The sequence below is a fragment of the Trichoderma aggressivum genome (genome assembly GCF_033847375.1).
Source record: "Trichoderma aggressivum f. europaeum strain CBS 100526 chromosome Unknown scaffold_002, whole genome shotgun sequence".
Taxonomy (NCBI): domain Eukaryota; kingdom Fungi; phylum Ascomycota; class Sordariomycetes; order Hypocreales; family Hypocreaceae; genus Trichoderma; species Trichoderma aggressivum.
The window spans coordinates 764,584-789,328 of record NW_026946368.1 but is presented as its reverse complement, the minus strand read 5'-3'; the positions used below and the strand labels follow the sequence as shown (position 1 = coordinate 789,328).

General features: G+C 52.6%; 7 protein-coding genes across 7 annotated transcripts; 3 read left to right on the top strand and 4 right to left on the bottom strand.

Moving 5' to 3' along the window:
* Nucleotides 1-1,844: 1,844 nt before the first annotated feature.
* On the bottom strand, nucleotides 1,845-5,296 carry Triagg1_1041 (uncharacterized protein; the record flags this gene model as incomplete). The annotated part of the gene is made up of 2 exons (XM_062904061.1): nucleotides 1,845-5,156; nucleotides 5,198-5,296. The coding sequence occupies 2 exons, from the start codon at nucleotides 5,294-5,296 to the stop codon at nucleotides 1,845-1,847; spliced, it is 3,411 nt and encodes a 1,136-aa protein (XP_062760265.1).
* A 611-nt stretch (nucleotides 5,297-5,907) lies between these two features.
* Nucleotides 5,908-6,846, bottom strand: Triagg1_1040 (uncharacterized protein; the record flags this gene model as incomplete). Its single annotated transcript, XM_062904050.1, has 1 exon — nucleotides 5,908-6,846. The coding sequence occupies one exon, from the start codon at nucleotides 6,844-6,846 to the stop codon at nucleotides 5,908-5,910; it is 939 nt and encodes a 312-aa protein (XP_062760264.1).
* Nucleotides 6,847-13,287: 6,441 nt separating this feature from the next.
* Nucleotides 13,288-14,955, top strand: Triagg1_1039 (uncharacterized protein; the record flags this gene model as incomplete). Its single annotated transcript, XM_062904039.1, has 3 exons — nucleotides 13,288-14,655; nucleotides 14,723-14,875; nucleotides 14,926-14,955. The coding sequence occupies 3 exons, from the start codon at nucleotides 13,288-13,290 to the stop codon at nucleotides 14,953-14,955; spliced, it is 1,551 nt and encodes a 516-aa protein (XP_062760263.1).
* A 901-nt stretch (nucleotides 14,956-15,856) lies between these two features.
* On the top strand, nucleotides 15,857-16,600 carry Triagg1_1038 (uncharacterized protein; the record flags this gene model as incomplete). Its single annotated transcript, XM_062904028.1, has 1 exon — nucleotides 15,857-16,600. One exon carries the CDS (start codon nucleotides 15,857-15,859, stop codon nucleotides 16,598-16,600), a length of 744 nt encoding a protein of 247 aa, XP_062760262.1.
* A 706-nt stretch (nucleotides 16,601-17,306) lies between these two features.
* On the top strand, nucleotides 17,307-18,500 carry Triagg1_1037 (uncharacterized protein; the record flags this gene model as incomplete). Its single annotated transcript, XM_062904017.1, has 1 exon — nucleotides 17,307-18,500. The coding sequence occupies one exon, from the start codon at nucleotides 17,307-17,309 to the stop codon at nucleotides 18,498-18,500; it is 1,194 nt and encodes a 397-aa protein (XP_062760261.1).
* A 213-nt stretch (nucleotides 18,501-18,713) lies between these two features.
* Triagg1_1036 (uncharacterized protein) lies at nucleotides 18,714-22,504 on the bottom strand (the record flags this gene model as incomplete). Its single annotated transcript, XM_062904005.1, has 6 exons — nucleotides 18,714-19,530; nucleotides 19,611-19,812; nucleotides 20,818-21,812; nucleotides 21,872-22,241; nucleotides 22,323-22,413; nucleotides 22,493-22,504. 6 exons carry the CDS (start codon nucleotides 22,502-22,504, stop codon nucleotides 18,714-18,716), a joined length of 2,487 nt encoding a protein of 828 aa, XP_062760260.1.
* Nucleotides 22,505-23,405: 901 nt separating this feature from the next.
* Triagg1_1035 (uncharacterized protein) lies at nucleotides 23,406-24,365 on the bottom strand (the record flags this gene model as incomplete). Its single annotated transcript, XM_062903994.1, has 3 exons — nucleotides 23,406-23,670; nucleotides 23,731-24,027; nucleotides 24,088-24,365. The coding sequence occupies 3 exons, from the start codon at nucleotides 24,363-24,365 to the stop codon at nucleotides 23,406-23,408; spliced, it is 840 nt and encodes a 279-aa protein (XP_062760259.1).
* Nucleotides 24,366-24,745: the final 380 nt, after the last annotated feature.

Below are 24,745 nucleotides of genomic sequence, written 5' to 3'. Positions count from 1 at the left end.
TAGATCTTTGGGAAGAAGAAAAGAATGAGGGAAGGGGACGAGGAAAACCCAAAGGTGATATTCGAGAATAATCGTGCGCCGTTCCACTCCTTGGGCAACAAGGAGCCGAGCAAGTTAAATAAATAAAGTTCGGCAAGAGTTGCGCAGATGGGTTGACAGCGTTGCGCGGTGGCGGAAGGAACCTTTGATGCTTGGGTTCCGGGGCTTGTGATTGAGTATTTGCGAGTAAACCGTATGTCTTGATATGCAGGTATGTATATACAGATATATCATATACGTCGTTGCAGTAATCAGGATGAATGCTATATCCTGAATCGTTAGCCCCTCAGCTCTTCGGCGGCTTTGGAAATGCATGTGATGCCTTACCGCAATGCAGGTATGTTCTTGGTAATATCGATCAGCCGTTGCTCCCCCCTTTGGTACTACAACGGACTAACCCCCAGGAGTAAGTATATACAGAGATCCCTAGGGTTACCTTACCAAGGTAAAAAGAGGCAGCAGCCGTTGTGGAATGAAAATATCGACTTCTAGCGGGGGATTTGCCGTCGAGCAGGACAAACACGGCGGGTTTTGTGCACCGACGGGAAAAGAGGGCGGGCGCCATATTAGTGGCCTCTCGTACCTTATATCGCCCGTTTCCACTTTCTGTTGTCTCTCTCTATCTTTGCGTCACGATAGCTCCAGTCGAGTTATGCCTGCTAGATTCTGCCAAGACCCGCCTGCCGTGGGCTTTTCTGTTCTGAATACGAGTTTGTTGTCTCTGTGGCTGGTCAGGAAGATCCATGGACCCTTGCTCGGCTGCGCTGCCCAGCTTGCCCTTGCTGCACAGGCATGCACAGATGCGGTATCAAATGTTTCTCTGCTCGTCGCTTGTTCGGATCTTAGTCGGGCACCCTTGAGAGAGACACTTCAGGGATTTTCGTGCTGCTGAGGTCATCACAGTCCCTTGATTTGTCTGTTCGGTGTTGAAACATGCAAGATTTTGATTTTCTGCCTCCGGGCGGCGAGTTTCTGCCAAGAAAATAAGGCATACACAGAAGGCGGTGGGCAAAAAGTACGAGCATCTCGAGCGTTGGCCGTATCTACATCGTGATAGTGGACCACCAAAAAAAAAGCCAAGGTGGCCATCTGTTTTTTTCTTCTCAACTCTTTCGCGTGCTGCGTCAGATGATCCGCTTGTGAATTGGCGGCTGAGACGAAACTGTCCCAAATCCCCTAGACTAATGTCTTTCTCTACATTGACTCTCATTTCAGAAAAGAGATCTACTACTAATAATCTAAAGGTCCCTTGTGCTGAGTGACGACTGTTTCAGCGGCCTCGCGTCAGCGTCGCACTCGCAACTCCCTTCTCTCCTATTCAGAGCAAAAGTCTCTCGAGGCCGCCGTTTGATCTCATGTCGCCAGATGCCGCACATCCACCCGCTAGTCGAACCCCCCGTACTGTGGCTCTTGTTCGTCTAGGTTGGACCCCGAATTATGACGACACAGCCGTTGCTATCACAGCTCCTAGGCCGGGACCCCTGGTCTGCAGTCTTGACGAAGCTCCATAAAGCCCACCTGTGCCATCCAGCTATTTAACGTGCCGCTTCCCTTTTTCCTTCTCAATGCAGCTTTGGCCGAGACGTAGCCCGGAAATGCTTGGTCCAAGCCTATCCATCTCTGGGTTCCCTATCTGATTGAATGGCCGGGGGGTGGAAGGCCTAGGGAGTGGCTTTGGGGAAGCTGTGTAATAATCTGCGTGTGCTTTGTTACGGAGTGGCCGTATTACCCATTACGCGATGAAGGCATTTCTTGCAAACCCGTCAACATTATCGACTTTTGCTCCCTTGTTGACTAGAATTGGCTCACGCCAGGCTCCAGGCCTCAAGCCCTACACCAGCGAACACTACCGTTGCCGCTTCGCCTTCCAGCCCGCCAACGGCTGCGACATCTCCAGCATCTGCCACGCCGATACACTCTCCCCTGATGAGCTCGACATTCCAATCTCCGCCGCTGGGGATTCTCCACAGCTTCACGCGCTGATCGTTGCTGACACTGATTCCTACGACTCCTGTGCGTCGACGAACCAGCAGCACGCCTGCAATGGCTGCCGCGTGGGCATTGCGAACGATGCTTCGCTTTGAAAAGGTCCAGCTTGCATCGTCTGTGCTGCCCGAGGTCCGACCGAGCAACGTTACTCCTACGCTGTTGTCGTCACCTCCAGTAAAGACCTGATACCCGTCTCCTGATTCCATCATGTCTAGGCTTTTGATGCTGTTTTGGTGCAACGGCACCACCTGGGCCAAAACATATTTGCGCTGCGTCCCTTCGTCTGGCTCGGTCCGCCATAGGGCGAGGTGGCCGTCTGTGGATGCTGTGAGGAGCAGTGGCAGCTGATCGCGCATGCTGAGATGGCGCGTTTGAGTGAGACATGCTCCTGTGTACGTTCCCTTGGCAAGGAGTTCGAATCGGCCACCGTCGCTTGTGTAGCGATACGTCCTTAGCACCGAGTTCGAGAACCCCATTGTCACCACGATGCCGCATCCATCATCAGATCGACAGACGTCAAAATCCATGATACGGAGATCGGCATCCGCGCTCTTGTCGGTGAAGACGCCCTCGCAGACGACGGCCAGCCCCTTGTAATCGGACTCCAAGTTCTGCACTTTCCATACAAAGAACTCTTCGTTGCCAGCGCTGCTGAACAGGTAGTCATCTCCCAGCCAAGCGAGCTTTTGGAGGCCCGTGATGTGCGTCTTCATGGACGCCAGGCACCGCAGCTCCGCCTCTGTACCCTCTCCTACAGGCTGGTACTCCCATATCCGAATAGTCGTATCCTCAGAACCAGTGGCAATAAAACGACCATTGGAACTCAGTGACCGAATTTCCCTTCCGTGAATTCCAGCTTTCACCCATTCGTGTGCCATGCGGTCAGATGAAGAAATGGAGAGCTTGGAGGTCTTGGTGTAAGCGAAGCGATAACGACCAGGTATTGATTCGTTATATGTTAACTGGAACGTCCGATGAGCTCCACCGCACTCGATGGTGGCCAATTCTTCACGGCGTGTCTCATTCCAAATGACAAAGTCCTTGCTTCTAAAACCGTATAGTACAAGCTCGGGCACCTTGTCTTGGGTAAACCACGCGCCAGCAATCAGAGGCCCGAACGGTGGTGAGGTTTCGTGTCGCAGATGAAGAAGAGGGGACCCTTGGCGCTCATCTAATTCGTATATCCTGTACTTTCCATCGCGGGTTGCGACGAGGATATAGCGAGAGGCCTGCTGTGAGCCTGATTTCGGAGGGAGTGGGAGAATGGCAGTAATGGCATCACGGCTTCGAGTCGAGATGTCTAGGATTGGGTAGTACGACCCATCCTCTTTCCGGTCAAGAATGGACAGAAAGCCATGCCGAGAGCCGATGAAGAGCAAGTCATTCATTGTCCCAGCCGCTGTAGGGACGAACCTAGGATCGAGCCCTTTGGTCTGCCCTTGACTGCGTAGATCCCCCGTAGAGACATCGATTGCAAGGTAGTGAGATTCTACCCTTCCGTGGAGAAAGACCAGCACTTCAGCGAGAGGGGTGTCTGATTCACCCCTGTCTTTGTTTGACAAACAGTTCATTTCGATGATCTTGCCTGGCATGGAGGCAACTAGTTTGGTACTCCGTGAAGATATATCAAAATGATAAATGTTACCACTTGTTGTGCCCAACAGAGCTGCTGTGGTTGCAATGCTTTTTACGACATAGCATAGTTTCATGTCTCCTCGTAGCTCTTCAGCAACCTCAATTTGCTCCCAATCCGGTTCAATCCGAGCATCTTTGAAGTGGCCTAAAATAAACCTTCCAAAGCTGGTGATGACGAGGATATGATCATGAGAGAGAAAATCGTAGCGACTAATGATCTCCTTGGCTGATGTTGGTAAGTCTATGAGGCCTTTGAGAATGTCATTAGTGTCCAGAATCAGCGAGCCGTCAAGACTACCCAATCGTTCGTCGAGTATGGTGGACTCTTCAATGAGACAAATTTGGCTATCTGCGCCGCCGGTGGCAACGAGCACAGCCTTGTCTTCAAGCAGCGTGGCTCTTGACCACAGGTGCTTCCCAGTATGGAGGGAGAATGTTTTACCATGAGACAGCTTCCCCGTCAGGGGACTTGCGTCGAGATCAGCTTCTCCAGCCGACGCGGCATGGCTAATCTGGAGACGCCATCTCTGCGCTGTTGCATCTTCCCCAAAGGAGTAAATAGACAGAGCATTCTCTCCGTACGGCGCGCCAAATTTCACTCCCCATATGCGCGATGCGTGGCCCATGGCAGCGGCAACAGGAGCACTCCCTTTGCTAGAGACTTGGGTAGTACCGCCGTCGTTAATATCGTTACCGCCGAAGCCAGTGTTGATGACCTTGGTTGTCTGAGACGCACGAGAATGGACACTCTCCTCTCCTCGCTCCGTAATATCCCAAACCCGGATCGTTCTATCGTCGCTACAGCTGGCGAGCATCCGCGCCGTGCTGCCGTCTGAAAGCGTAATTGTGCAAATGTCCACGCCGAAGATGGAGCCCTCATGACCTTCGAAGTTGAACAACATTTCAGTTATCCCCCTGCTGCCTTCTTCCAACCGGCATTTCCACACGACAACATGTCCAAAGACAGTTCCACCAGCCACCAAGACGGTATCGTTTGATACCCATGTAAGATGAGCGGAGTAGAGCATTGGTCTTGAAGGAGCAATGGGGGCGCCGAGGAGAATCTCTCTGGTAACGGGAGAGTATTTCAAGGGAACAACTTCATTATGAGCCGTAGCTAGAACAGCGGCCGAAGGGTCCACGTCTGAATAAGCTCCATGATGTATCCAATCAGGAGCCGTCGCCCTAGATATCACGGGCGCCGGATCATGCTTCTCAGTGAGAGTGTCAACAGGTAGGATAGCTACATGGCAAGACCCCCAAACGAGAACCTGCCCATGCCGCACATGAGTCCCATGAATGGGTTGGTCGGTCAATACGCTTGTCCGGGAGACGAGGCGGCCCTTGTGCTGCCCATGTTTCGCCTCGTAGACGGCGAGGTCAGAGTCCTCGCCGGCTAAGACGAAGAGTTTTCCGGATGGGGCGCGGTATAAAGCGAGAGCTGTGATGGGGACATGGGAGAGATCCCGTTTTAACCTGATTTGGTTTGTGGCCTTGAATGATTGATTAGCTACGGCTTTGTCGGAGTGAATACTTGAGAGGGCTGGGGAGGTTTGAGAAGGATGAGGTTGATGGTTGTCGAAAGCAGAGGGAGGGGCAGCTTAAAAATGGCATAAAGACACACATGAACCATGATGATGTATTCGAGGTCGCGGGTTGGGAGAGACCGCTTCTATGATATGAGCCGCGGGCTCGATGAAGCAAATGCACTATACAGACATCCGATTTCAGTTGAGTGGACAGATGTTTACTAAATGCTGGTGGTGGTGTTGCATGCGTGATGAAATATGTGGTGCCAAAAAAATTTGTGCATGCACCAGGTAGCATCGCTACACACCACCATCTCACTAGCACATGTCAAAACCAACGTTGAGCAAGTCTCGACAAGAGAACAGGACAACACGATGGGTAAGTATTTAGTACTTGTCAATCACGAGGGAGCCATAGATTATGGGTTTCAATAATTTTCTTGTCGTTCATTCATAAATGTATCCTCCATACTCTATGTACAGATTGTTCCCACCGTCTTGGGTATTCCAACTACCAACCACTGACTGTGCCACCCCATACATGTATCCTTCCCATACTCAAAATATACCAAACGCCGCGCAAAGGAATGTTTAAAAAAACGCATCACAACAAGCACCCAAGTATTTCTTCGGGCGTTCATGTATTCGGATGTACCACAAATGGTCGGTACCTTTTCAGCCCTTTTTAATTACCAGGTCGAGTCACACCGTCCATTTAGGCTCGGTGGGAGTAGGGCTCGTAGGCAAGGTCGGATCGGCCAGAGCCGGCGGCGAAGCGGGGAGCAGCGGAAGTGTAGCCGGTCTGCTCGCCCAGGGGAGCGTAACCACGGGATCCGAATCCGCCAGAGGGCAGCAGCTTCTCGCCATCGCTGGAGTGGTGGTGGTTGTGGGTCTTCTGGCGCTTCTCGGGCTTGCAGCAGCAGATGGTGAAGATCCAGAAGAGACTGGCACCGAGGCAGAAAGCAGCGCCAATCCAGATGATGGCAAGGAAGCGGCCGTCAAGGTGAACCTTGGCACCGTAGAGCGACTTGGAGCCCTGGACAACACCGGCAATGATGGCAGCGGTGGCAGTGGAGAGAGAGCAAGCAATGATGACGAGGATGGTGGTAATGACAGATTCAAACCACGTCAGGCAAGAGACGGCCCGAGAGAAATTTGAAAAGATGCCGATGAGAAGCTCCAAGCCAAGGGCGATAAGAGCGATGATAAAGGCAACTTCAGACCACTTGATGAGCTTCTGGAAGACCTTGATGGCGTCCTTGATATCCTTGGGCAGCTCGATGGTGGTGCTACCGTCCCCGATGTCACTGGAATTGATCTGCTTGCTGGCCCAATCGAACTGGGCCTTGGTGCAAGTCCACTTCTTGTTGTCATCGGAGGAGCAAGATCCCCAAAGTGTGAGGTCATAGTACTTGTGGATGCCGATGGCTTCGGCGGTGATGTTTTCGGTCTGGGTCTCCTTCATATTGAACTCGGCTCGGGAGGTGAGGGTCTTTAAGCTCAGCGGGCTGATGCTCAGGTTGCTGAGGTCCACCTGGATGAGCTTGACGTTCTCGTGGGCAACGCCAGCGAGGACTGCGTAGAGCAGAGTGCCGATGGAGGCAATTGTGAGGAGGAGTGGCAGAGCCACGCAGAAAAACCGACCGACACCCATGCTGTCTTGTTTCTAGTTGATTTTGTTGTTTGTTTGTTTATCGGCGGGGGATTCCGTCAGGTGGAGGGGTTGCTCTGATGATATCAACGAACGGGCTGGTCGATGTCTCTTAAGAGCAGAAGAGAAGAGAGGGTAAAAGGGTCGACCGGTGCAAAACGAAAGTCGAGCTGACGCACTCACGCAAAAAGGTGAGAAGACACAAAACAAGACGGGATGATGGATGAGATAGACGGTGGCATCTAGTTGGGCACCAGGTGGTTTTAAAAGCTGGAGCGGGCTGAGAAGAAGCGTCGTTTGCTGACTTGTTTAGTGGGCTGCAAGATGCGGCGAGTGGGTGGCGCAGTCCGCCAGAGCCCAGAGGCGGGTTGACCACTGTGCGAGGGGTGGGGTGGATCCCTGGGCGGGCAGTGCGAGATTCTGGTGCAGCTGGGACGATCCAGCCGGTGCTGACAGAGGGCGGAATGGATGGCCTCAAACCTGGCAGATATGGTTAAAACCGCGCAGATGGGCCTTTTCACTGGCCTCTCTCGCTGGAGTAAGCAGGGTCTTGCAGGGGGGGGGATCTTGGGACGTTGGCACGAGGTTGGCGCCAAACACTACTGTACTGTACTTGACTCTATGTATGTACGAGTACGGAGTGCATGTCGATGGTTTTTTGCTGTGATCACCATGATGAGCAGCTGGTGGACTCTGTGATGCACGTTACTTGTCCAAGTGGCGTTACTAATATGCACACGCACAGGTCCATAAATAGCCAGCACCTATCGAAGGCTGTTCCTCGAATGTGGCTCAGTGTACGAAGGGCAGATGGCGCTCGTGCTATCCGTCTCTCTGCGTGCTAAGGCGCGGAACTACTGCTGGGCCTCCCTGTCGTGATACAAATAGCTACCCCATGCTAAATTGCCCGTAAGCACCAGACACTGATGTTTTACGCCAACTGGAAAGAAACAGAGCCGTGCTATTTTGGCACAACTGCCCAGGTTGCCTTGGTCATCTTGGGGCTAACTTAGATTGTGCTTGTGTTTGTAATTGTGTTTGTGCCTGGGCGTGTGCTTCTTACAAGGCACGACGAGCAAGCACGGTCGAAGGAAATGCCCCAGACTGACTTGATGTCTGTTGCGTTGTGCGGCGGCCTCCAGGGGTCAGGATAGATTATACACAAATACAGTCAATACAGTACGGAGTACAGGCACTCGATATGATTGCAGGCCTTAGTACTATTACATACAGGTATCAATGGATACAGGTTGTACAGATAGCCCGCGCCCCGCTGGAGGTGCTGGAGGATTGATTGAACGACCCAAACGACATCCGTTTGCATGGATTCATGGACCCAGCCCCGCGTCATAGCTTGAGATGGCGGCGTTGCGGGTGGCTGGAGGCCCCTCTTTGGGAAAACGTGGAATTGATCAGTGTCAATCAATTCCCATCCAGCAGGTGGCTTTGGATCCCCAGTGTCCAACTTTTTCCCAAGCTATGCTACGATGTATGTAGTCCGTATAGACAAACAGAATAACCACAGTGATACGCGTACGACTCGTGTTTTTTTGGGTTGCATGGCCTTTTCTTCTTCTTTTTTTTGGAGCTGCTGACGACGGCGGCTGAGTGTGTGTGGTTCCTGGCGCTGATCGCACGGACAAGCATTTTTTTTGCCTAGTTCTGACTGTGCACGGAAAATGGCATCCGACAGTAGCCTCGACCCCAGCGCGGCTCTTTTGTCGAGCTGCGTCTAATTCTGCAGGCCCAGGGGGTAAAAAAAGCCTTCCTGGCAAAACGTCAAAGCATCCATTCTTTCTCCGCAACTATCCCCGAGCAGCTCATTCGCTTTTTTTTGCCTTGGCCTGTTGGTTTGTTTCTTCTTCGTACAGGGTAGTGGGAATCCGTCGCTTGGCAATCATGACACAGCCCAACCCAACGGCTAGTTCTGGATGGTTTGATGCGCTAAAGTCGGAGCTGTGCTGCCCGACAACTGGGCTGGGCTGTGAGGCGAACCATCCATTCCATGAGGGCTTCTAATTTTAGACATGCCGATTGTTAGCTGGGAACTTGGAGTGTCACTCGGTAAAGGTACTAAGCCCCAGCGGCTGTGGTGCTCCGTACAGTACAATGCATTGATGTTATCGCTGAAGCGTCAAATGCGAAGAGGCTGCATTACTACAACTATCGCTGCTATTTAATTTGAGATCTTGAGTCGATGTTGAGATATGGATTTGGGATGCTCTGGTTACGGATACAGAGCACATCTAGAATGTCACATCGTCTCTCAATCTTGTCAAATGGAAACGCGGAACGCTTCAGCTGGACCGATTGGGACAAAGCTGCTCGGGCCGCTTACATGTACTCGTACTCAATAGTCCAAGTGCCCAAGGCGGAATTTTGATAAGCAGGGACTCAGCTTCGACCAAGAAGAATGCGAGTGTGCGCCAGGAGACAAGCTCATGCGCACGATCCCTCGCTTTTCCAAATTTGTAGTCCAGTAAGATCGAGGTCTCCTCCTAATAAGCTGCCTTAGTAAGCACACTTGAATGTGATTTTGTTGCTTCAATGGATGTATGTTGTTTTCAGCGAAGTCGAACACTCCGCTTGCCGATTCCAAGCCTTCCTCATTCTCACTGGCTATTCCATTATCGTCCATCTTTCTAAAGCTCCCTCTCCTGCGACACCTGCATTTACATCATGGTTGATTACTCATCTAATCTGGTAACTGTCCTACCTTCTTTACGCGGACATATTTAGGTAATCCTTACGGAGTATCGCCTTCTAATATCTCAATGGAACGCCGATTTTGCTATTCCGTATCCCGCGCCGCAAACAACGCCGAGTGCCAGACAAATACAATTATAGTAGTGAATGCTAAAAATATATAAGTATGGTGGCAGTTACTAGAGAAATGTAGATATAGTAGTGAATGCTGGAGAAAATATAGGTACTAGTAAAGCGCAGCAGTTCGCAGTTTTGCGAAGGTGGCAGCCTGAGTGAAGTGTGCTTCTAAATCTGCATTTTAGTGTAGGCAGAATAGAATAGAATAGAATAGAATCGAATCGAATCGATTAGAATACACACTCCACTAGATGAGCAACCGCTTTCAGATAGGGACATCCCGAGACTGAGAGTGCTCTGGTGGAACATGATCGATGCAGCAGCTTTGCTTGCCCCAATGAACGCCTCAGTGCGCATCAGGCTTGCATCAATGACTTGATAGGTAATCATCAAAAAGGTGATAAAGATGAATCATGCGTGGTGCTTTTGCCGTGACACAGTGCTCGTCTCACTCGCTGCATTCTAGATTACTGGAAGACTACCATGATATATATATCGTTGGCTAGCAGACCATCCAACTGGTTCATCAATATATGCAATTACACGTCCATTTTGCCGAGCCAAAGTGATGGACTAGCGGAGAGAATAATTGATGCGGCGGCTGACCGATACACTTCCCGAACAGGTGAATGTGACTTGCGGCAAGCAGGCAGAAACCGTGCCGGAAGCTGCTTGTTGTCTCCTTGGGGTCTGTTTCCTCACGCAAGAATTATGCGATGCCACACGGGGAAATACGGAAGTTTTGTCTCGATCTGAGCGACCTCCGAAGGATGCAACCGTCCACAGAGGCTCAGCTGTTGGGCAACCGGGAACATAGGTAGCCAATGGGAGGCCATGGAAGGACGACTGCGCATGAGACGAAGGAAAAAAGAAAAACAAGGAAACAAAACAAAAAAAGGCCATGACACGTCCCTGCCTCTTACTAGTAGTACTAGGTACTGTACCTTTGTGTGATTGGGGAGACAAGGTACGGTAAGGTTGTGTTCTGTAACGGAAGGGGTTTTTGTTTGAGGCCAAATTTGGAGCCTCATGTCGTGCTTGGTTGAGTGGGAGTATCACTTTGAGCCGCACATTTTAGGCACGAGGATGCCGACGAAGCTGCCTAGATGTAGTAGCTGGCACCACTCGCCGCTCACGAAAAGCGCAATGGATTTCGGGCTCCAAGAGGCGGCACATGATGATGAGTCGAGCCGCAGTCGACTGTTGCAATCGTTGATCAAATGGCATTTGTGATCAATGGATCAATTCGAAATATTGAATCAATCCAGAAAGCCGTTGCGGCGCTGGCACGTGCCCTGTCGAGTCGGTCGACTTGCGCTGCAGGGGGCCAGCTGGACGAACGAGCTGCTGGCCTTTCAGTGGCTCCCGGGACTCGTGGGGGCTGGACTCGGTCTGCGAAAGTGCAGGGCCGGACTGGGATTAGGCGGCCCCGGAGCCGTCTAGGGCCACTAGGGCGAACGCTACAGCGCGCTGTAGGGGGGGCCCTGGCTGGCTGTCAGCGCCCAAGATGCCCAAAGGTGACCGGGGGGCTGCATTGAAGGCATCGCCCGTGTTTTTGCTGGCTTCGCTGTTTGCTGTTTTCCTGCGGGGTCGAGCAACAGTTCTTTGTTGTTTATTTCTGCTGTGACATGCTCTTGTAAGCTCTCAGCTTCAGATTGATACCAGACTCGGCCCGTACGTCCCAATGTAAGCACGTGGCGCCGATTCATCCATCAATCCTTACTAAGCACTCTGCGTACACCTCCAGCTTTCAGTGTCCGCGCCTGACGGGCAAACGCTCCGCCTCGCCGCATCCAGCGCCTCCCTTCCGGAACCGACAGCATCTCGACTCTGCTGCCTTTCGACCCCCAAAGAGAGCCAAGAGGGGGGTTGTGGATGGGTGTGAAACCTTAATCGTGGGTCAATGGTTTTCTGCCCCGGGCGGCTGTGTCACAAGGACCCGGGCTGGGCCTCGTCCAGCTATCGATTCCGCGGCTATTCACAGAGCTTTCTGTTGGAGTATTCCTCGCCTCCGTCTTTCCATTTCCTCTCTGCTCTTTTGCCCATCGGCATCCTTATGAGTGTATAGTGTATATAATATATACCATCGCCATCGGCATTCTGGATACATACCTACTCTCTCACGACTCGGCGCATCAATAAAACTTAGATCGAATAGCCAACCTCCACCAGCCATCTGCGGACCGCGCCCCACCAGCCTTGCCCAACGCCCGATCCGCACGGTAGACGCCTGGATAAACGGCTCTCCTCTTGCATCGTTTTCTTTTTTCTCTTCTTTCACGACCAAAGGCCGTAAAGACGAGGCGAGACAAACTTTACATAAACTGCTGCCTGATCGCGTTACCAGCGCTTTGCTCCATATCTACAAAGCATCGCGGCCTTTCTCTTCACAGCACCCATAAACCCGGCTCAGCTAGCCCAGCGAGGCGGCGTTAGCACGTATTTCCACGCCGCCATAAGCTTGCCGAGATAGGAGCTCCGAGTGAGCATCGCCACCACCCGGGCCCGTCCTGGCACGCCGTCCGCACCTTGTTGTTGCTGATGTATGTTGCGTCCAATCTGTTTTTCTTGTCTCCTCCCATTCCTCCATCTCCATCTCCATCTCCATCTCCCGCGATACCGTACTCTCCCCCAACCTTACCCGGCGAAATAACAACCAACACCAACAACGTGTTAAGACGCCTTGGCCGTCCCGAGACCTTGCCCCTCCATCCCCATTTCGCACGTCCGATCCATCCATGTCTTGGACCTAAGGCCCTGCCGTGAGTTGGTGCTGGATCTGCAAGGTACCTCTTGTCCCAATTCCATCGCATCAAGTTTTCGGGTGTCTCTGCCAGAGTCCCGTTGCATCGTTCCCATCGTCGCCTCACCATCGCATCCTGCCCTCGGGACCGCGTCACTCGCTGCGGCGCTGCCATCCGCCATAGCCGTTCTGCTTCCCATTGCCTTGTCCCCAGTATCCAATCCAATACCCATCCATACTATATCCCACCCCGCTCCTGCGCCCTGCTGCAGTCCCGCGGATGCAGTAGACACACTCGCTCCGGATCGGCCGCGCTGATTTCGCCGTCTAGATTTTTTTTTTTTGCTCACGGCCGAGACCACTTCCACCGTGGCATCCCCGGCTTAATTTCTGGCGGTCCCAAAGCCGGAGCGCTGTTTCCAGAGCTGCCAGTCTCGACCCAGAGTCACGAGCTCTTACCACGACGTCATCCGCAGAGCTCCGTTAAGCTCCTCCAAGCTGGCCTGTCTTCCTAGGCTCTCGCCTAAGACAACCAAAACGGACGCTCCAAGGAGTCAGCGGTCCTCTTTCTTTACCGACCTCGGTCGACGATTCCATCCTCCCTAAGACTGGCTGGGATTGCTGTTACTCACCCTTTCCCAACCCCCAACGACTTTTGCCACGGGCATCGCACGAGCTGCTGGACGGTACCTGAACAAGCTGAACGGTACCTGAACTATTCTCCCGCCGCGACCTGATAAAAAGGATCCGCCAGAGAGGCAACCTAGACCTTAGCATCCCCAACTTCGCCACTTTTCTTTCCCCTTCTCTCTTTGCTGTCTTTGAAAAATCACAGCTCTCGCCCTGCGGGCTCTCTATCCTCAAACACCAGATTCGCAATGGGCAACCAATCTTCCAAGGAGGGCGGCTCCTCGTCCAAAAACGGCGCGCCTTCGGGTGACGCTCTCTCGTCGTACCCATCGTTCAGCAAGTCGGACACCAAGGATTCGACTCGGTCTTTTCGCGGGTTGCGGTCCAAAATCCCGGGCAGTGGTAGGGTTGACAGCCCGAGAAATTCGATTGTCGGCGACTCGGGCGATGCCGCCTCAGTAAAGTCTGGGAAGAGCGGTCGCTCCAGCATCTCGCGTTCGGGCCGCAGCACCGATACAATCCCGTTGAGGGGCAATTCGACCGATCTATCCGAGCCGCCTTCTAATGACGACCAACTACCTCCGCCATCACCCGTCTCCGAATCAGTCAAGAGCGGCGCTCACGACGTAAGCGCAGCGCAAGCCTCGGGCGAGGTCGACCACGTTTCTGACCAGCCTCCGTCGGCCAATGCCAGCCTCAACACGCATCTCCTCCCCCCGGGCCAGTCCATCCTGGTGAAGCGCGACGATGCCCCCGTCAAGAAGACCAAGCCCAAGAAGCCAAAGAATGATGCCATGGGCATGGACGAGATAAAGGAGATGGACCTCGATGACTACATTAAGCGGCTCCTCGATGCTGGGTACGCCGGCAAGGTCACCAAGAGCGTTTGCCTCAAGAACGCGGAAATCATGGCCATATGTGCACGTGTCCGAGAGGTGTTCCTCGCTCAGCCTGCACTACTGGAGCTCGATGCTCCCGTCAAGATTGTTGGTGATGTACACGGCCAGTACACCGATCTCATTCGCATGTTTGAGATGTGCGGCTTCCCTCCGACGTCCAATTACCTCTTCCTCGGAGATTACGTCGACAGAGGCAAGCAATCCCTCGAGACCATCCTGCTACTGCTCTGCTATAAGCTCAAGTTTCCCGAGAACTTTTTCTTGCTGCGTGGAAACCACGAATGCGCCAACGTTACCCGAGTCTATGGCTTTTACGATGAGTGTAAGCGAAGGTGCAACATCAAAATCTGGAAGACGTTTATCGATTGCTTCAACACACTTCCCATTGCTGCTATTGTGGCCGGCAAGATCTTTTGTGTCCATGGAGGCCTGTCGCCTGCCCTGAGCCACATGGATGACATCCGCAACATTGCCCGGCCTACCGATGTCCCTGACTATGGACTGCTCAATGACCTGCTCTGGGCAGACCCGGCTGACATGGAGCAAGACTGGGAGGCCAATGAACGAGGAGTGAGCTATTGCTTTGGAAAACGAGTAATTACCGATTTCTTAGCCACCCACGACTTTGATCTAGTCTGTCGCGCCCACATGGTGGTCGAAGACGGTTATGAATTCTTCAACGATCGAGTCCTAGTCACCGTTTTCAGTGCGCCAAATGTAAGTTGCCCCAAACTTGTGTCGCGGGAATCTGTCACGCTTTTCAACTTTGACTGACCTTTTGTAGTATTGTGGCGAATTCGATAATTGGGGAGCAGTAATGTCTGTATCTTCCGAGCTCCTGTGCAGTTTTGAGCTCCTTAAACCTCTCGACTCTAGCGCTCTGAAGAGCCATATTAAGAAAGGCCGTAACAAGCGCCAGCAGATGCTCAACAGTCCGGTAAGTGAGCTGTTGAATAATGGAATGACTTGGAGACTAACGTCAAATAGCCCGCCATGGTTCAACCACAGAGTGTCTGATGACGAGAGCTTTGAGCAATTGCACCCGTTGGATATATATTCTCTTTTTGCCTTGTCCACTCTGCGCCTCCTTCTCTTCACATTTCCGTCCCTTAATACTCCGAGAAGAAAAAAAGGAAAAGAGAAGGCTTGAGATTGCCAGTAGACAGCGCCATCCATCTTATACATATCTTAAGAGGAGCTACGTGTCCATGTGATCAAGATGGCAAGACAACACAGCATGTGGCTGCCGCAGCCACGGGGTAACAACCGTGCCGAGCAGTTTGACTGGCTTTCTCTGAGCAGTAAGACGTAATTGTCTGAGCCAAGACCTGGAATGGTCTCTTGGCACTGCGCCCTTTTGTATGGGCCTCATTTTTCCTTGGACACGACAGGAATCACCACTTTTTTATTTGCTTTTTTTGTTAATTTGTTTTTTTCAATACAAGTCGGCGCCTCGGGTATGGGAGGATCAATGGGTAGATGTGATAAGTCTTGTAGCGAGAGAGGTCGACAATCAGGGCATTTGGAAGCATTGGTTCGGAGCTTCATACAAAATGGGCTCGCGCTGGAAGTCTGTGGCATCCAATGCGGCGTTAGATGATGTGCCTTTTTGTCTTTGTTTGTCTGGGCTGGCTTGGAGTAGAAGATTTATCATGGGAATTTCCTGACAATACATTAAATTGAGAAAAGATTATTCAACATTGGAGTGATGCATATTCCCCTTTTATGTTTTTAGATAACTAGGCCAGAGTTTTAACTTCACTCAGCCTTATATACTTCCGCGAGAACACCTAACCTTCCACCTATCTCAGGAGTCTTAACGGTTCTATTCTTCATCTTGACACTGTAACTACCTTGGAGAGGCTGACAAACATTGAAGCAAACTGGTGCCCATCGCCAGCATGAACAATTGAACGACATGGCCACCTACAAGCAACTCCAACGCGAGCCAGCTTTTAGGGAGCTGTTAAGCAAGAGAATCGCAACTCTGCAAGATCTATTTGATAGTTCCAAGGACTCGGCCTTTATAGCAATCGACACCGAGCATTTTCCTATCGCAAGCGGAAAGGATCGGATCCTCCATCAGGTCGGCCTGGCACATGTTCGAACTTTGATACAAGATTCGCCTGAAACGGACGTAGCATCACGCAGTACCAGCCGTCCATGCTTTCAGAATTTCTACAATGAGAATAAGATCCGGGCTTTAACGCTTAATATCAATATTGGCAAAGAAAAGCGAGAGGAAATTGTTTGTCTTAAGGGGGAAGGTGGCGTGCCAACTCGGCGTCGGCACCGCTTTGGCCGAGAGCAACAAGTCGATCTTGAAAATTTGGAGGGGATCATTGTTGACTTCATGCAGGGCTGTAAGGGCAAGGCAAATTTGGTTCTGATGGGGTTTGAGATGGCAGCTGAGTGGACATACTTGTCTAGACACTTTGCTCGTGCCGTACCTTTTTTCTCGGCGTGGGTGGATCTTCGGGATGTTTGCAAAGATATAAGTTTGTCAGTTGGGGTGATTCTCGGGCTGATATCTTTGTTGAAGATTTTTGGATATCATTGGAAGGACATTCAGCCTGATAGAGGGGATCTGGGCGGCGGCATTGCTGATAATGCTGGAGATGATGCTGTGTGCAACTTGCGTGTTAGCCAGCGCTCTTCTTGATTCGGAGAACCGCGAGAAACTACGATTTCGACAAGAATGCAGCCAGATTGCTGGGAGGAAAGGTTACCGGACTCCAGATATGCGGGATCACTTTATAGTGTCGATCCGTGCCCAAGGACTACTTCCCTCTACGATTAATTCAGGGATGAAATTAGCCCGCCAGTTCTTCAATTATTCACCACGGTCTGCTGGGATTATGTCTGACGAGATGGCTTATCTCACATTCAGAAGTCAACATCAATGGATCAGTTGGTCGCTGCTATACATGGACTTGCACTGCTGACAGGTGAAATATTATCAGTTCAAAGCTATTTATAAGGAAAATGGATTAATGGAAAGCGATGATGCTGAGCGAAAAGAGAAACGGGAGCTAAGAGAGAGGAAGAGGCTGGAAAGGACTGCAAGTGAAGTGGAGGATTTGGGGAGTCTTTTTTCCAGTCAGTTTCATTGTCCATAACTTACTTGACTGAATATTTCATATATAAACATGTTTTTGCTGTGAGTTTTTTTTCTAAAATAAAAAAGCTGTTTCCTCTATCAACGGGGACATTCTGTTGTTACCGTCACTTTTGTTATATTAGTAGTACCTGTACCTGAGTCCGTCTTGTTGCGGGCTTAGTCATCCAACGACAGAATTTGGTCCCTCAACATCCCAAACCATCCCACTTCACCACAAGAAGATGCCCAAGAGCCACCAGCCGCAACAATGAGCTCTCAGTCACTCCGCTCGATATACCGAGCGAGGCCAGAACTGGCACGGGCCGGAAATGCCCTAAGAGGCTACCTCCGCCAATTCTCCACGACGCAATCGCAGCTCGACGAGGCCCCGGCCGATCCCAATGCCAAACCTACAGCTCGACAGCGGACCCGCGCAGCCGCCAGCGAGATCAACTCCTTGGTGAAGAATCGGACCAATGCCCAGGGAGCACGAAGCCCGACGGATTCTTCAGCGGCGCCGGCACAGCCAAGAGTGATCGATGTGCGGAGTCTTCCCAAGGGAGGCATGCTTCGAAGGCCGGGCGGACTGCGAGGACGAGGCACAGGTGCAGGCACAGGAGCAGGCGGGCCAAGTGCTGCTGGCGCTCCTCGAGCTGCTTCACCCACCGGAAACCGATTCTCGGCCGCCAACAGAGGGAAGGGAGGCTCTACGCTTGGAGCAGGACGAGGAGGACGACCGGGCGGACGGCCAGGAGGCAGACCCGGTGCAGGCAAGGGCAGGGCGGCGAAGAAGACCGAGGGCGAGGGCGGCAACAAAGCGGCCGGTGCCGCTGGGCCTCGTGGCAAGAGGCAGGATCCCTTTGAGAGAATGGACCCCCAGGAGCAGCAGTTTGACGACGCCGTGCGGTTCGGCACGCGCTCCGAGTTCAAGCCCTCTCTGACCAAGGAGGCGCTGACGACGTTTGTGCCGGCCACTCCCGCGACGGCCGAGGGCCGCCTGGCCACCGTCATGGAGAACCTCAGCATCCTCGGCGGCAGGGCGGACCCGGTGGGCGTGCCGCAGAACCTGCAGGCCAAGAACTACGCCGACGAGGTGCAGGGCAACGGCGCGCGCTTCTTCGCCGACGTCAAGGCCCGCGAGGCGGCGGAGCAGTATCTCCAGGGGCAGCGGCGGGAGAAGCTGCTGGCTGAGGGCAAAGAGGTGCCCGCTGAGCAGCAGCCCATTATCCAGGACGCTGAGGAGGCTGTCAAGAAGGCCATTCTTGACCAGGCCGTGGCGGGGAAGCACGAGACGCCGCGGTTTGCGACGGATCCCGTTGGTATTTCGAGGGCGTGGCACTTGAGGTCTGGGACATACACCCAGAGGGACGTGGAGAAGTTTGAGAAGAAGCTGACGACGTTGTTGGGCGTGGGGACGGCTGGTAAGGGAGGCAAGAATGTGAAGGCTCAGGCGAAGGCTTGACGTGGGAGAAGTTGATGAAAGAAGACAAAGAAAAAAAAAGTATTTTGTACGATTAAAAGAACGATAGAGAACCGGCTGCTGTTTTGATGTAAAAATCTTCATAAATGGGAAACATACATGTTCATATCCGCTGCAATTCCTCGTGTGATATATATCAAATCTCTACTTTACAAATGGGTATGGGCGGTCCTCTTACGCGCACACGCCGGGAACCTACCTGCGCTCAATCTGCTTAATCACCTGCGCCTCTTCGCCGTCAATCTCCTTCATCTTCTTGTCCTGCAGCTTCTGCAGCTCCTTGTCCGCCTTGCGCACCACGTCGGGCAGGACAGTACCATTCTTCTTCCAGTCCTTGAGCGCCTTCTCATGCTTGGTGCGAGCCTGGCGCACGCGGTCCCTCCAGCCCTGGCAAGCGTCCTTTACGCGGCGCACGAGGTCCTCCTTGCGCTCCATCTCGACCTTGAGGAGGAGCTCGAGCTCGTTGTCTTCGGAGCGCTGGGGCTGCTGGTTGAAGTCCTTGCTGGCCTGGACGGCGGACATGATGGGCTTGAGGTAGTCGCGCTCGTTGACGAGGAGCGAGATGATGCGTCCGGAGCGGGGGACGATCTGGGCGAGCTCGCGGAGGGGGAAGGTGACCTTGGAGCCATCGTCGTCCTTGATGGCGACGGAGAGCGCGCCGAGGGCGTCGGGGTTGAAGCGGCCGCCGTGCAGGACGGCCTGGAGCTGGGCCTTGAAGTGGGCGTCGATGGAGACGTATGCGGCGGTGAGGGAGGAGAAGTCGAGGGGGTCTTCGGGGTTGGGCTGGCCGTGGTCGGCTTTGGAGGAGGAGGAGGGCGAGGGTGAGGGTGAGGGAGCGGCGGAGTCTGCGTCTCGCGAGGAGGGGCTGTTGCTTGCGCCGGCGATTTTGCGCTTTTTGAGGAGAGGCGCGGAGTTGCTGAATGGACGGACGGATGAGGGGGCGTGAGAGGGTCTGATTGTGTGTGTAACGCTCGTCAATGGGAGGAGAGGGGAGATGCTGGAGAGATGGCGCCTGTATGAAGTTGAATGCCAAGGTTAGCTTGAGCTGTTCTGTTCGTGGGAGTGGCAATTGGTTTGACAGGGTGCTCTTACGATTGTCTCTGCGCCAACAGGCGCATTCCATGGCTGGCAAGGTTGCTAGTGCGAGAGAGCGCCATGGCAATGGATGTGTTGGTGTTGATGGTGAGGATGGTCTTGTGTTTCGTTAAGAGCTTGCAGGTGGGGTGACGTCGGTACTCGGTACGATAAGATAAGAGGTAAGAGGTTGACGGGCACAAGAAGTCTGCTTGAGGAGCTGCCGAATACAGTAGAGCGAGTAACTGAATTAAATATCTGAGACGTCTGAATCATTTTTTTCCCTTCATTCCGTACTCTGGAATAAGCGAGAGAAGTTAACTCGAGATGGCTATACTCTGCTCTTCATTATGATGGTGGGTGTAATGTTGTGATGTCTGGTAACTGTCCCACCTTGTAAGATAAAATTACATATTAAGCTTACTGCTTGTAAAACGACAGCAATATACTCGAGACACAAGATTCGAGAATTGGATGGAGTTCAATTATCTTGCCATCATCTATTTACACTGATCATCTCATCAACGAAACCATTTACAGCGGTTTCCATAACCTCACGTAACTCTTACCCCACCATTAGATCTTCCGGCCAAAAAGGAAACATCACCACGACATCTATAAGGGAGCAAGCAATAAGCATCCCGCAAATCTTCAGTGTCAAAAAGACAACAACAAATGACGATAGGGACCTTAATAAGGGCAAAAAGAGAAATCTCAATACTGAGAAATGACCATGGCAGGGGTCGAACCTGCGACCTTTCGCGGTATTACTTTGTAAGGCGACTGCGCTAACCACTGCGCCACATAGTCTGGTTACTAATTGTTGGGGATTTGCAGAAAAGAAGACACTATAAAGCTTCAACTGGCTTTCAGCATCAGAGTCGAATGCATCAAACTGGTGCTTCTTACTAGGTACAGAAGAATGTAAATAGAGTTGTAGACGGCTGGGATTTCTATTAGAAGTCTAATTCCTTTTCTGACTAGATTTTGACTAGATTTTGCCTTTTTTGGCCGTCTTGATATTACATGTGTTCCTGGGGTCACTATTCGCTGAGGCCAAACACAGTTGGGACTACGATGCCATTATCTAAAAAGGAAAACATGAAACAGGTTCACTTCCAGTATTCATTCATCCCATTTGTGTAGGTATGATGTCGTTATTTCATTATTAAAAAAAACATTGGCTACTCTATCTCGTTTTTAACTTAGCTCTGCAGAGGCTTACCCATGCCGCCGTAGGTGATCATCTTGGTGATTTGGTACTCTGCAATACCATACTTTGATCCCTCTCGGCCGAAACCGCTCTCCTTGACACCACCGAAAGGCGCCGCAGGGTCGGAGATGATGCCTGTGTTGATACCAACCATGCCGACCTCGAGAGCTTCGGCCACTCGGTGAACACGCTCCAAGTCGCGAGAGAAGAAGTAGCCGGCCAGGCCAACCTCGGACTTGTTCGCCAGCTGGACAACCTCAGCCTCGGTCTTGAAGGGGAAGAGGCCGGCAACGGGGCCAAAAGTCTCCTCCGAGGCAATGGCCATGTCGGCCTTCATGTCGCGGAGGACGGTGAGCTGGAAGAAGTTGGAGCCGATCTCGGGCAACTTCTGGCCGCCGACGAGGAGCTTGGCGCCCTTCTTGACGGCGTCCTGGACGTGGGCGTCGACCTTTGAGATGGCGCGGTCGTGGATGAGGGGGCCGTGGGTGGTGCCCTCGGCGAAGCCGTTGCCAACCTTGAACTGCTTGACCTTTTCGACAAACTTTGTCACAAAGGCCTCGTAGATGCCCTCCTGGACGTAGATTCGGTTGGCGCACACGCAAGTCTGGCCTGAGGATCGGAATTTAGACATGATGGCGCCGGCCACGGCGCCGTCGAGGTCGGCGTCGTCGAAGACGATGAAGGGAGAGTTTCCACCGAGCTCCAGTGACAGCTTCTTGAGTGTAGCGGATGACTGCTTCATCAGGAGCTTGCCGACACCAGTGGAGCCAGTGAAGGAAACCTTCTTGATGGTGGGATGAGTAGTCAATAGTTCGCCAATGGCCACGGTGTTGTCCAATGTCGTCACAATGTTGACAACACCCTTGGGGATGCCGGCGCGGTGAGCCAGCTCGGCGAGCGCAAGGGCTGTGAATGGTGTCTCTCCGGGAGCCTTGCACACGACTGTGCATCCAGCAGCCAGCGCAGGGCCAATCTTTCGGGTGATCATGGCAGCGGGGAAGTTCCAACTGTGGCCACTTGTGTCAGCATATACATCCTACAATGAGAAGTATCCTGTTCGACGTACGGTGTAATCAGACCGCAGACACCAACGGGCTCCTTGAGAGTCCACACTCGGTTTCCGGGCACGGTGGCGGGGATGACATCGCCATATGTGCGCGGCGCCTCCTCGCTGAACCACTCAAAGAAGTTGGCAGCATAGGTAGCCTCGCCCCTGGCATCGGCAAGTGGCTTTCCATTCTCCCAAGTGATAAGCTGGGCAATATCCTCGGCGTTTTCTATGGCAAGGTCGTACCACTTGCGCAGCATCTTGGAGCGCTCGCGGCCGGTCAACGAGCGGAAGGTCTTGAAAGCATCGGCAGCGGCAGTGATGGCTGACTCGGTGTCGTCGACGGTGAATTCGGGGGCAGTTCCGATCAATTCGCCAGTGGCAGGGTCTGAGATCCGAGAGGTAAAAACACTGGTTAGCTACTTTCATAGAGGCACTCGAGAAGATGGAAACACGAGGCGCGACTAACCGTTGACCTTGAATGTCTTGCTAGACTTGGCAGCTACCCACTGGCCATTGACATAGCAGACATCCTGCTTCAGCAAGGACGGATCTCTGAGCTGCACGTTTTCAATTCGGATTAGCCTTCAGCCAGTTTTGGGAATTGGACACTGGGCGGTTGCGTCACGGCGCACGCACCTTGGGAACCATGGTTGAAGCTCTTCTGTATAATACGGACGATACACCGGGAGCGAAGCGAAATGTCGAGGGAGAAGCGAGTCTATGCAGCAACGCCATGGGAACAAACAAAAAAGAGGGGAGAAGTCGACAAAAAAGAGAACGGGTCAACCTATATAAGGACTCGCGAAATGAAACCGGCGGCCTTCAATTGGGGGGGGGAGGTTCCTCGGGATGTGATTGGAAATGCAGAATGCGGAGGAGACAGCCTTCGACGACCGGGCCGGGTCAAAAGGTGCGGATGGAGGCGGGGAAAAGCACAGCGTTGCAGCTCTGACGTCTCGAAAACGCGGGAGTGCAGCGGCGGGGTCACAAGGCCAATGCCGGCACTGGCCAGGGTCCAAATTCCGATTCTAGGCGCTAGAAGCGGTGCAGATGGACTTTTGGGTGGAATCAATCTTCACTATGGATCCATTACTTGATGTGCAGAGGCCGGGCCGGTTCTGGGTTGCGATTCCGGAGCTGGGCCGGGACGGAAGATTCCGCCTCGAACCGGAAGTTGTCTGGTTGTTATCTTGTTCTCTGCGATATGCGGCGACTCATGGCTTGGAATCAAAGGCTGCAAGGAGAATGATTTGCTATATTTGGCTGGATTGTTCATCAAATGTGGGTATATATATATATAAGACAAAAGAAAAGAAGAGAAAAGAGAAAACATATAGGTGGACGGTGGCAATTTCTGGAGGTGGCCTTTTGTCCCTCCTCCTGTGCCTGTGCCTGTCAGCCTCCAGGGCCTGGTATCATTAACCGTCCGTTATATTACATGCGTAAAAAGCATGGAACGCCTTGCGCCGATTTTTCCCGCCGAGTAAACCCAAGCCGCCCATTTGTCAGAGGACGTATCAATAGACAAGAAAACAAAACACAGTGTGCCCTAAGAGTATATCATCGCCTCGTGCTCCTGTCTTAGCGGAAGCTTTCGGTCGAGGATGTGGAAGGCTTGTGTTCTCGGCGTAAAAGGCATGGCTCCCGATGCCATTGGGGTTTTCATGTTGGTTGGCCAACCGGACATCTCCACGCCCTTGCCCTCCTTGATGCTTGGTGCCTCGTCGTCCTCATCCTCGTCGGTCTCGAGGTTGTTGAGGGGGTTGGGCCACATGCAGTAGAGCGAGAAGCCGAGGACAATCACGTACGTGGTCCTGTGAATAAATTAGCATACGTGCAGAGAAACCGTGGCGCAGATATCGAACGAGACTTACAGCATGTACAGCGTGATGAAGAGCGAGCCCTGCGCAATCTGGCAGTTGGTGTACTGTCCATACGGCTTGGCCATATCGCAGCCGTATCTAAAGTACCATGCTGCCGGGGCCGGGTATCTCGGATCACTGTAGTCGGGGCCAACCTGGCCATAGGTGCTCACGGCGTAGAGAACAACCAGCGCCACACTGCCTACAGTAGACAGGAGGGGGTACCAGATTCTCATGATGACCGCGATGAGCTTGGTGAGGAGGAAGAAGAGAGAGATGACGGAGATGGCGACATTGAAGTCAGTGAGTCTGATATGACGCTGTCAGTAAAAGAATTTCCCCCTTTTACAGCGTTGAGCTATAACTCACGTTCTTGACCAGATGAGAGGGATCTTTGGCTGAGCCACATGGTTGGCATAGGCGAAGAGGATGACGTCGGGGTTCGAGTTGAGGCGATGGTCCCAGCCAATCTTCCACATGGCAGATCGATACAGATCGGGCTGGGAGAGACCAAAGATGGTCAGGATGGGAACGAGGCCGATGAATTCCACCAGCATCAGCCAGCGGATGGCCAGTCTCGGGACTCTGGGCCATTTTCGATGGAGGATGTGGTATGTGAACGGCCGGTTGGTGTCTAGGATGCCCATTTTGTCGACTGTCTTTTGGATCTTCTTATCGAGAGTAGTCCTTGGTTGCTTGTCGATTGCAGAGATGCAACTCGATAATGGTTTGGGTTTGCGCGAAATCGAATCGAACCCGTTATGCAGGGCGTCGAGAATTGAAGCTCGGATGCGCGCTTGGGCTTGGCAGAAGCACCTTACAGGCTCATGTCCGCATATGCATATGCACCCGTGTTAGTTGGTCGACGTCGCGATCTTGGAAGAAACAACGCCCAGCGCTTCAACTCCAAGAAACTCGGACCAGCCTCGAATATTTCGTTCAACAAAAAAAAAAATCACAGCACAGCACAGCTTTATTGAATTGAACCAGACGCTGCCCATCGCTGCCGTTGGGGGGGGGGGCGGCG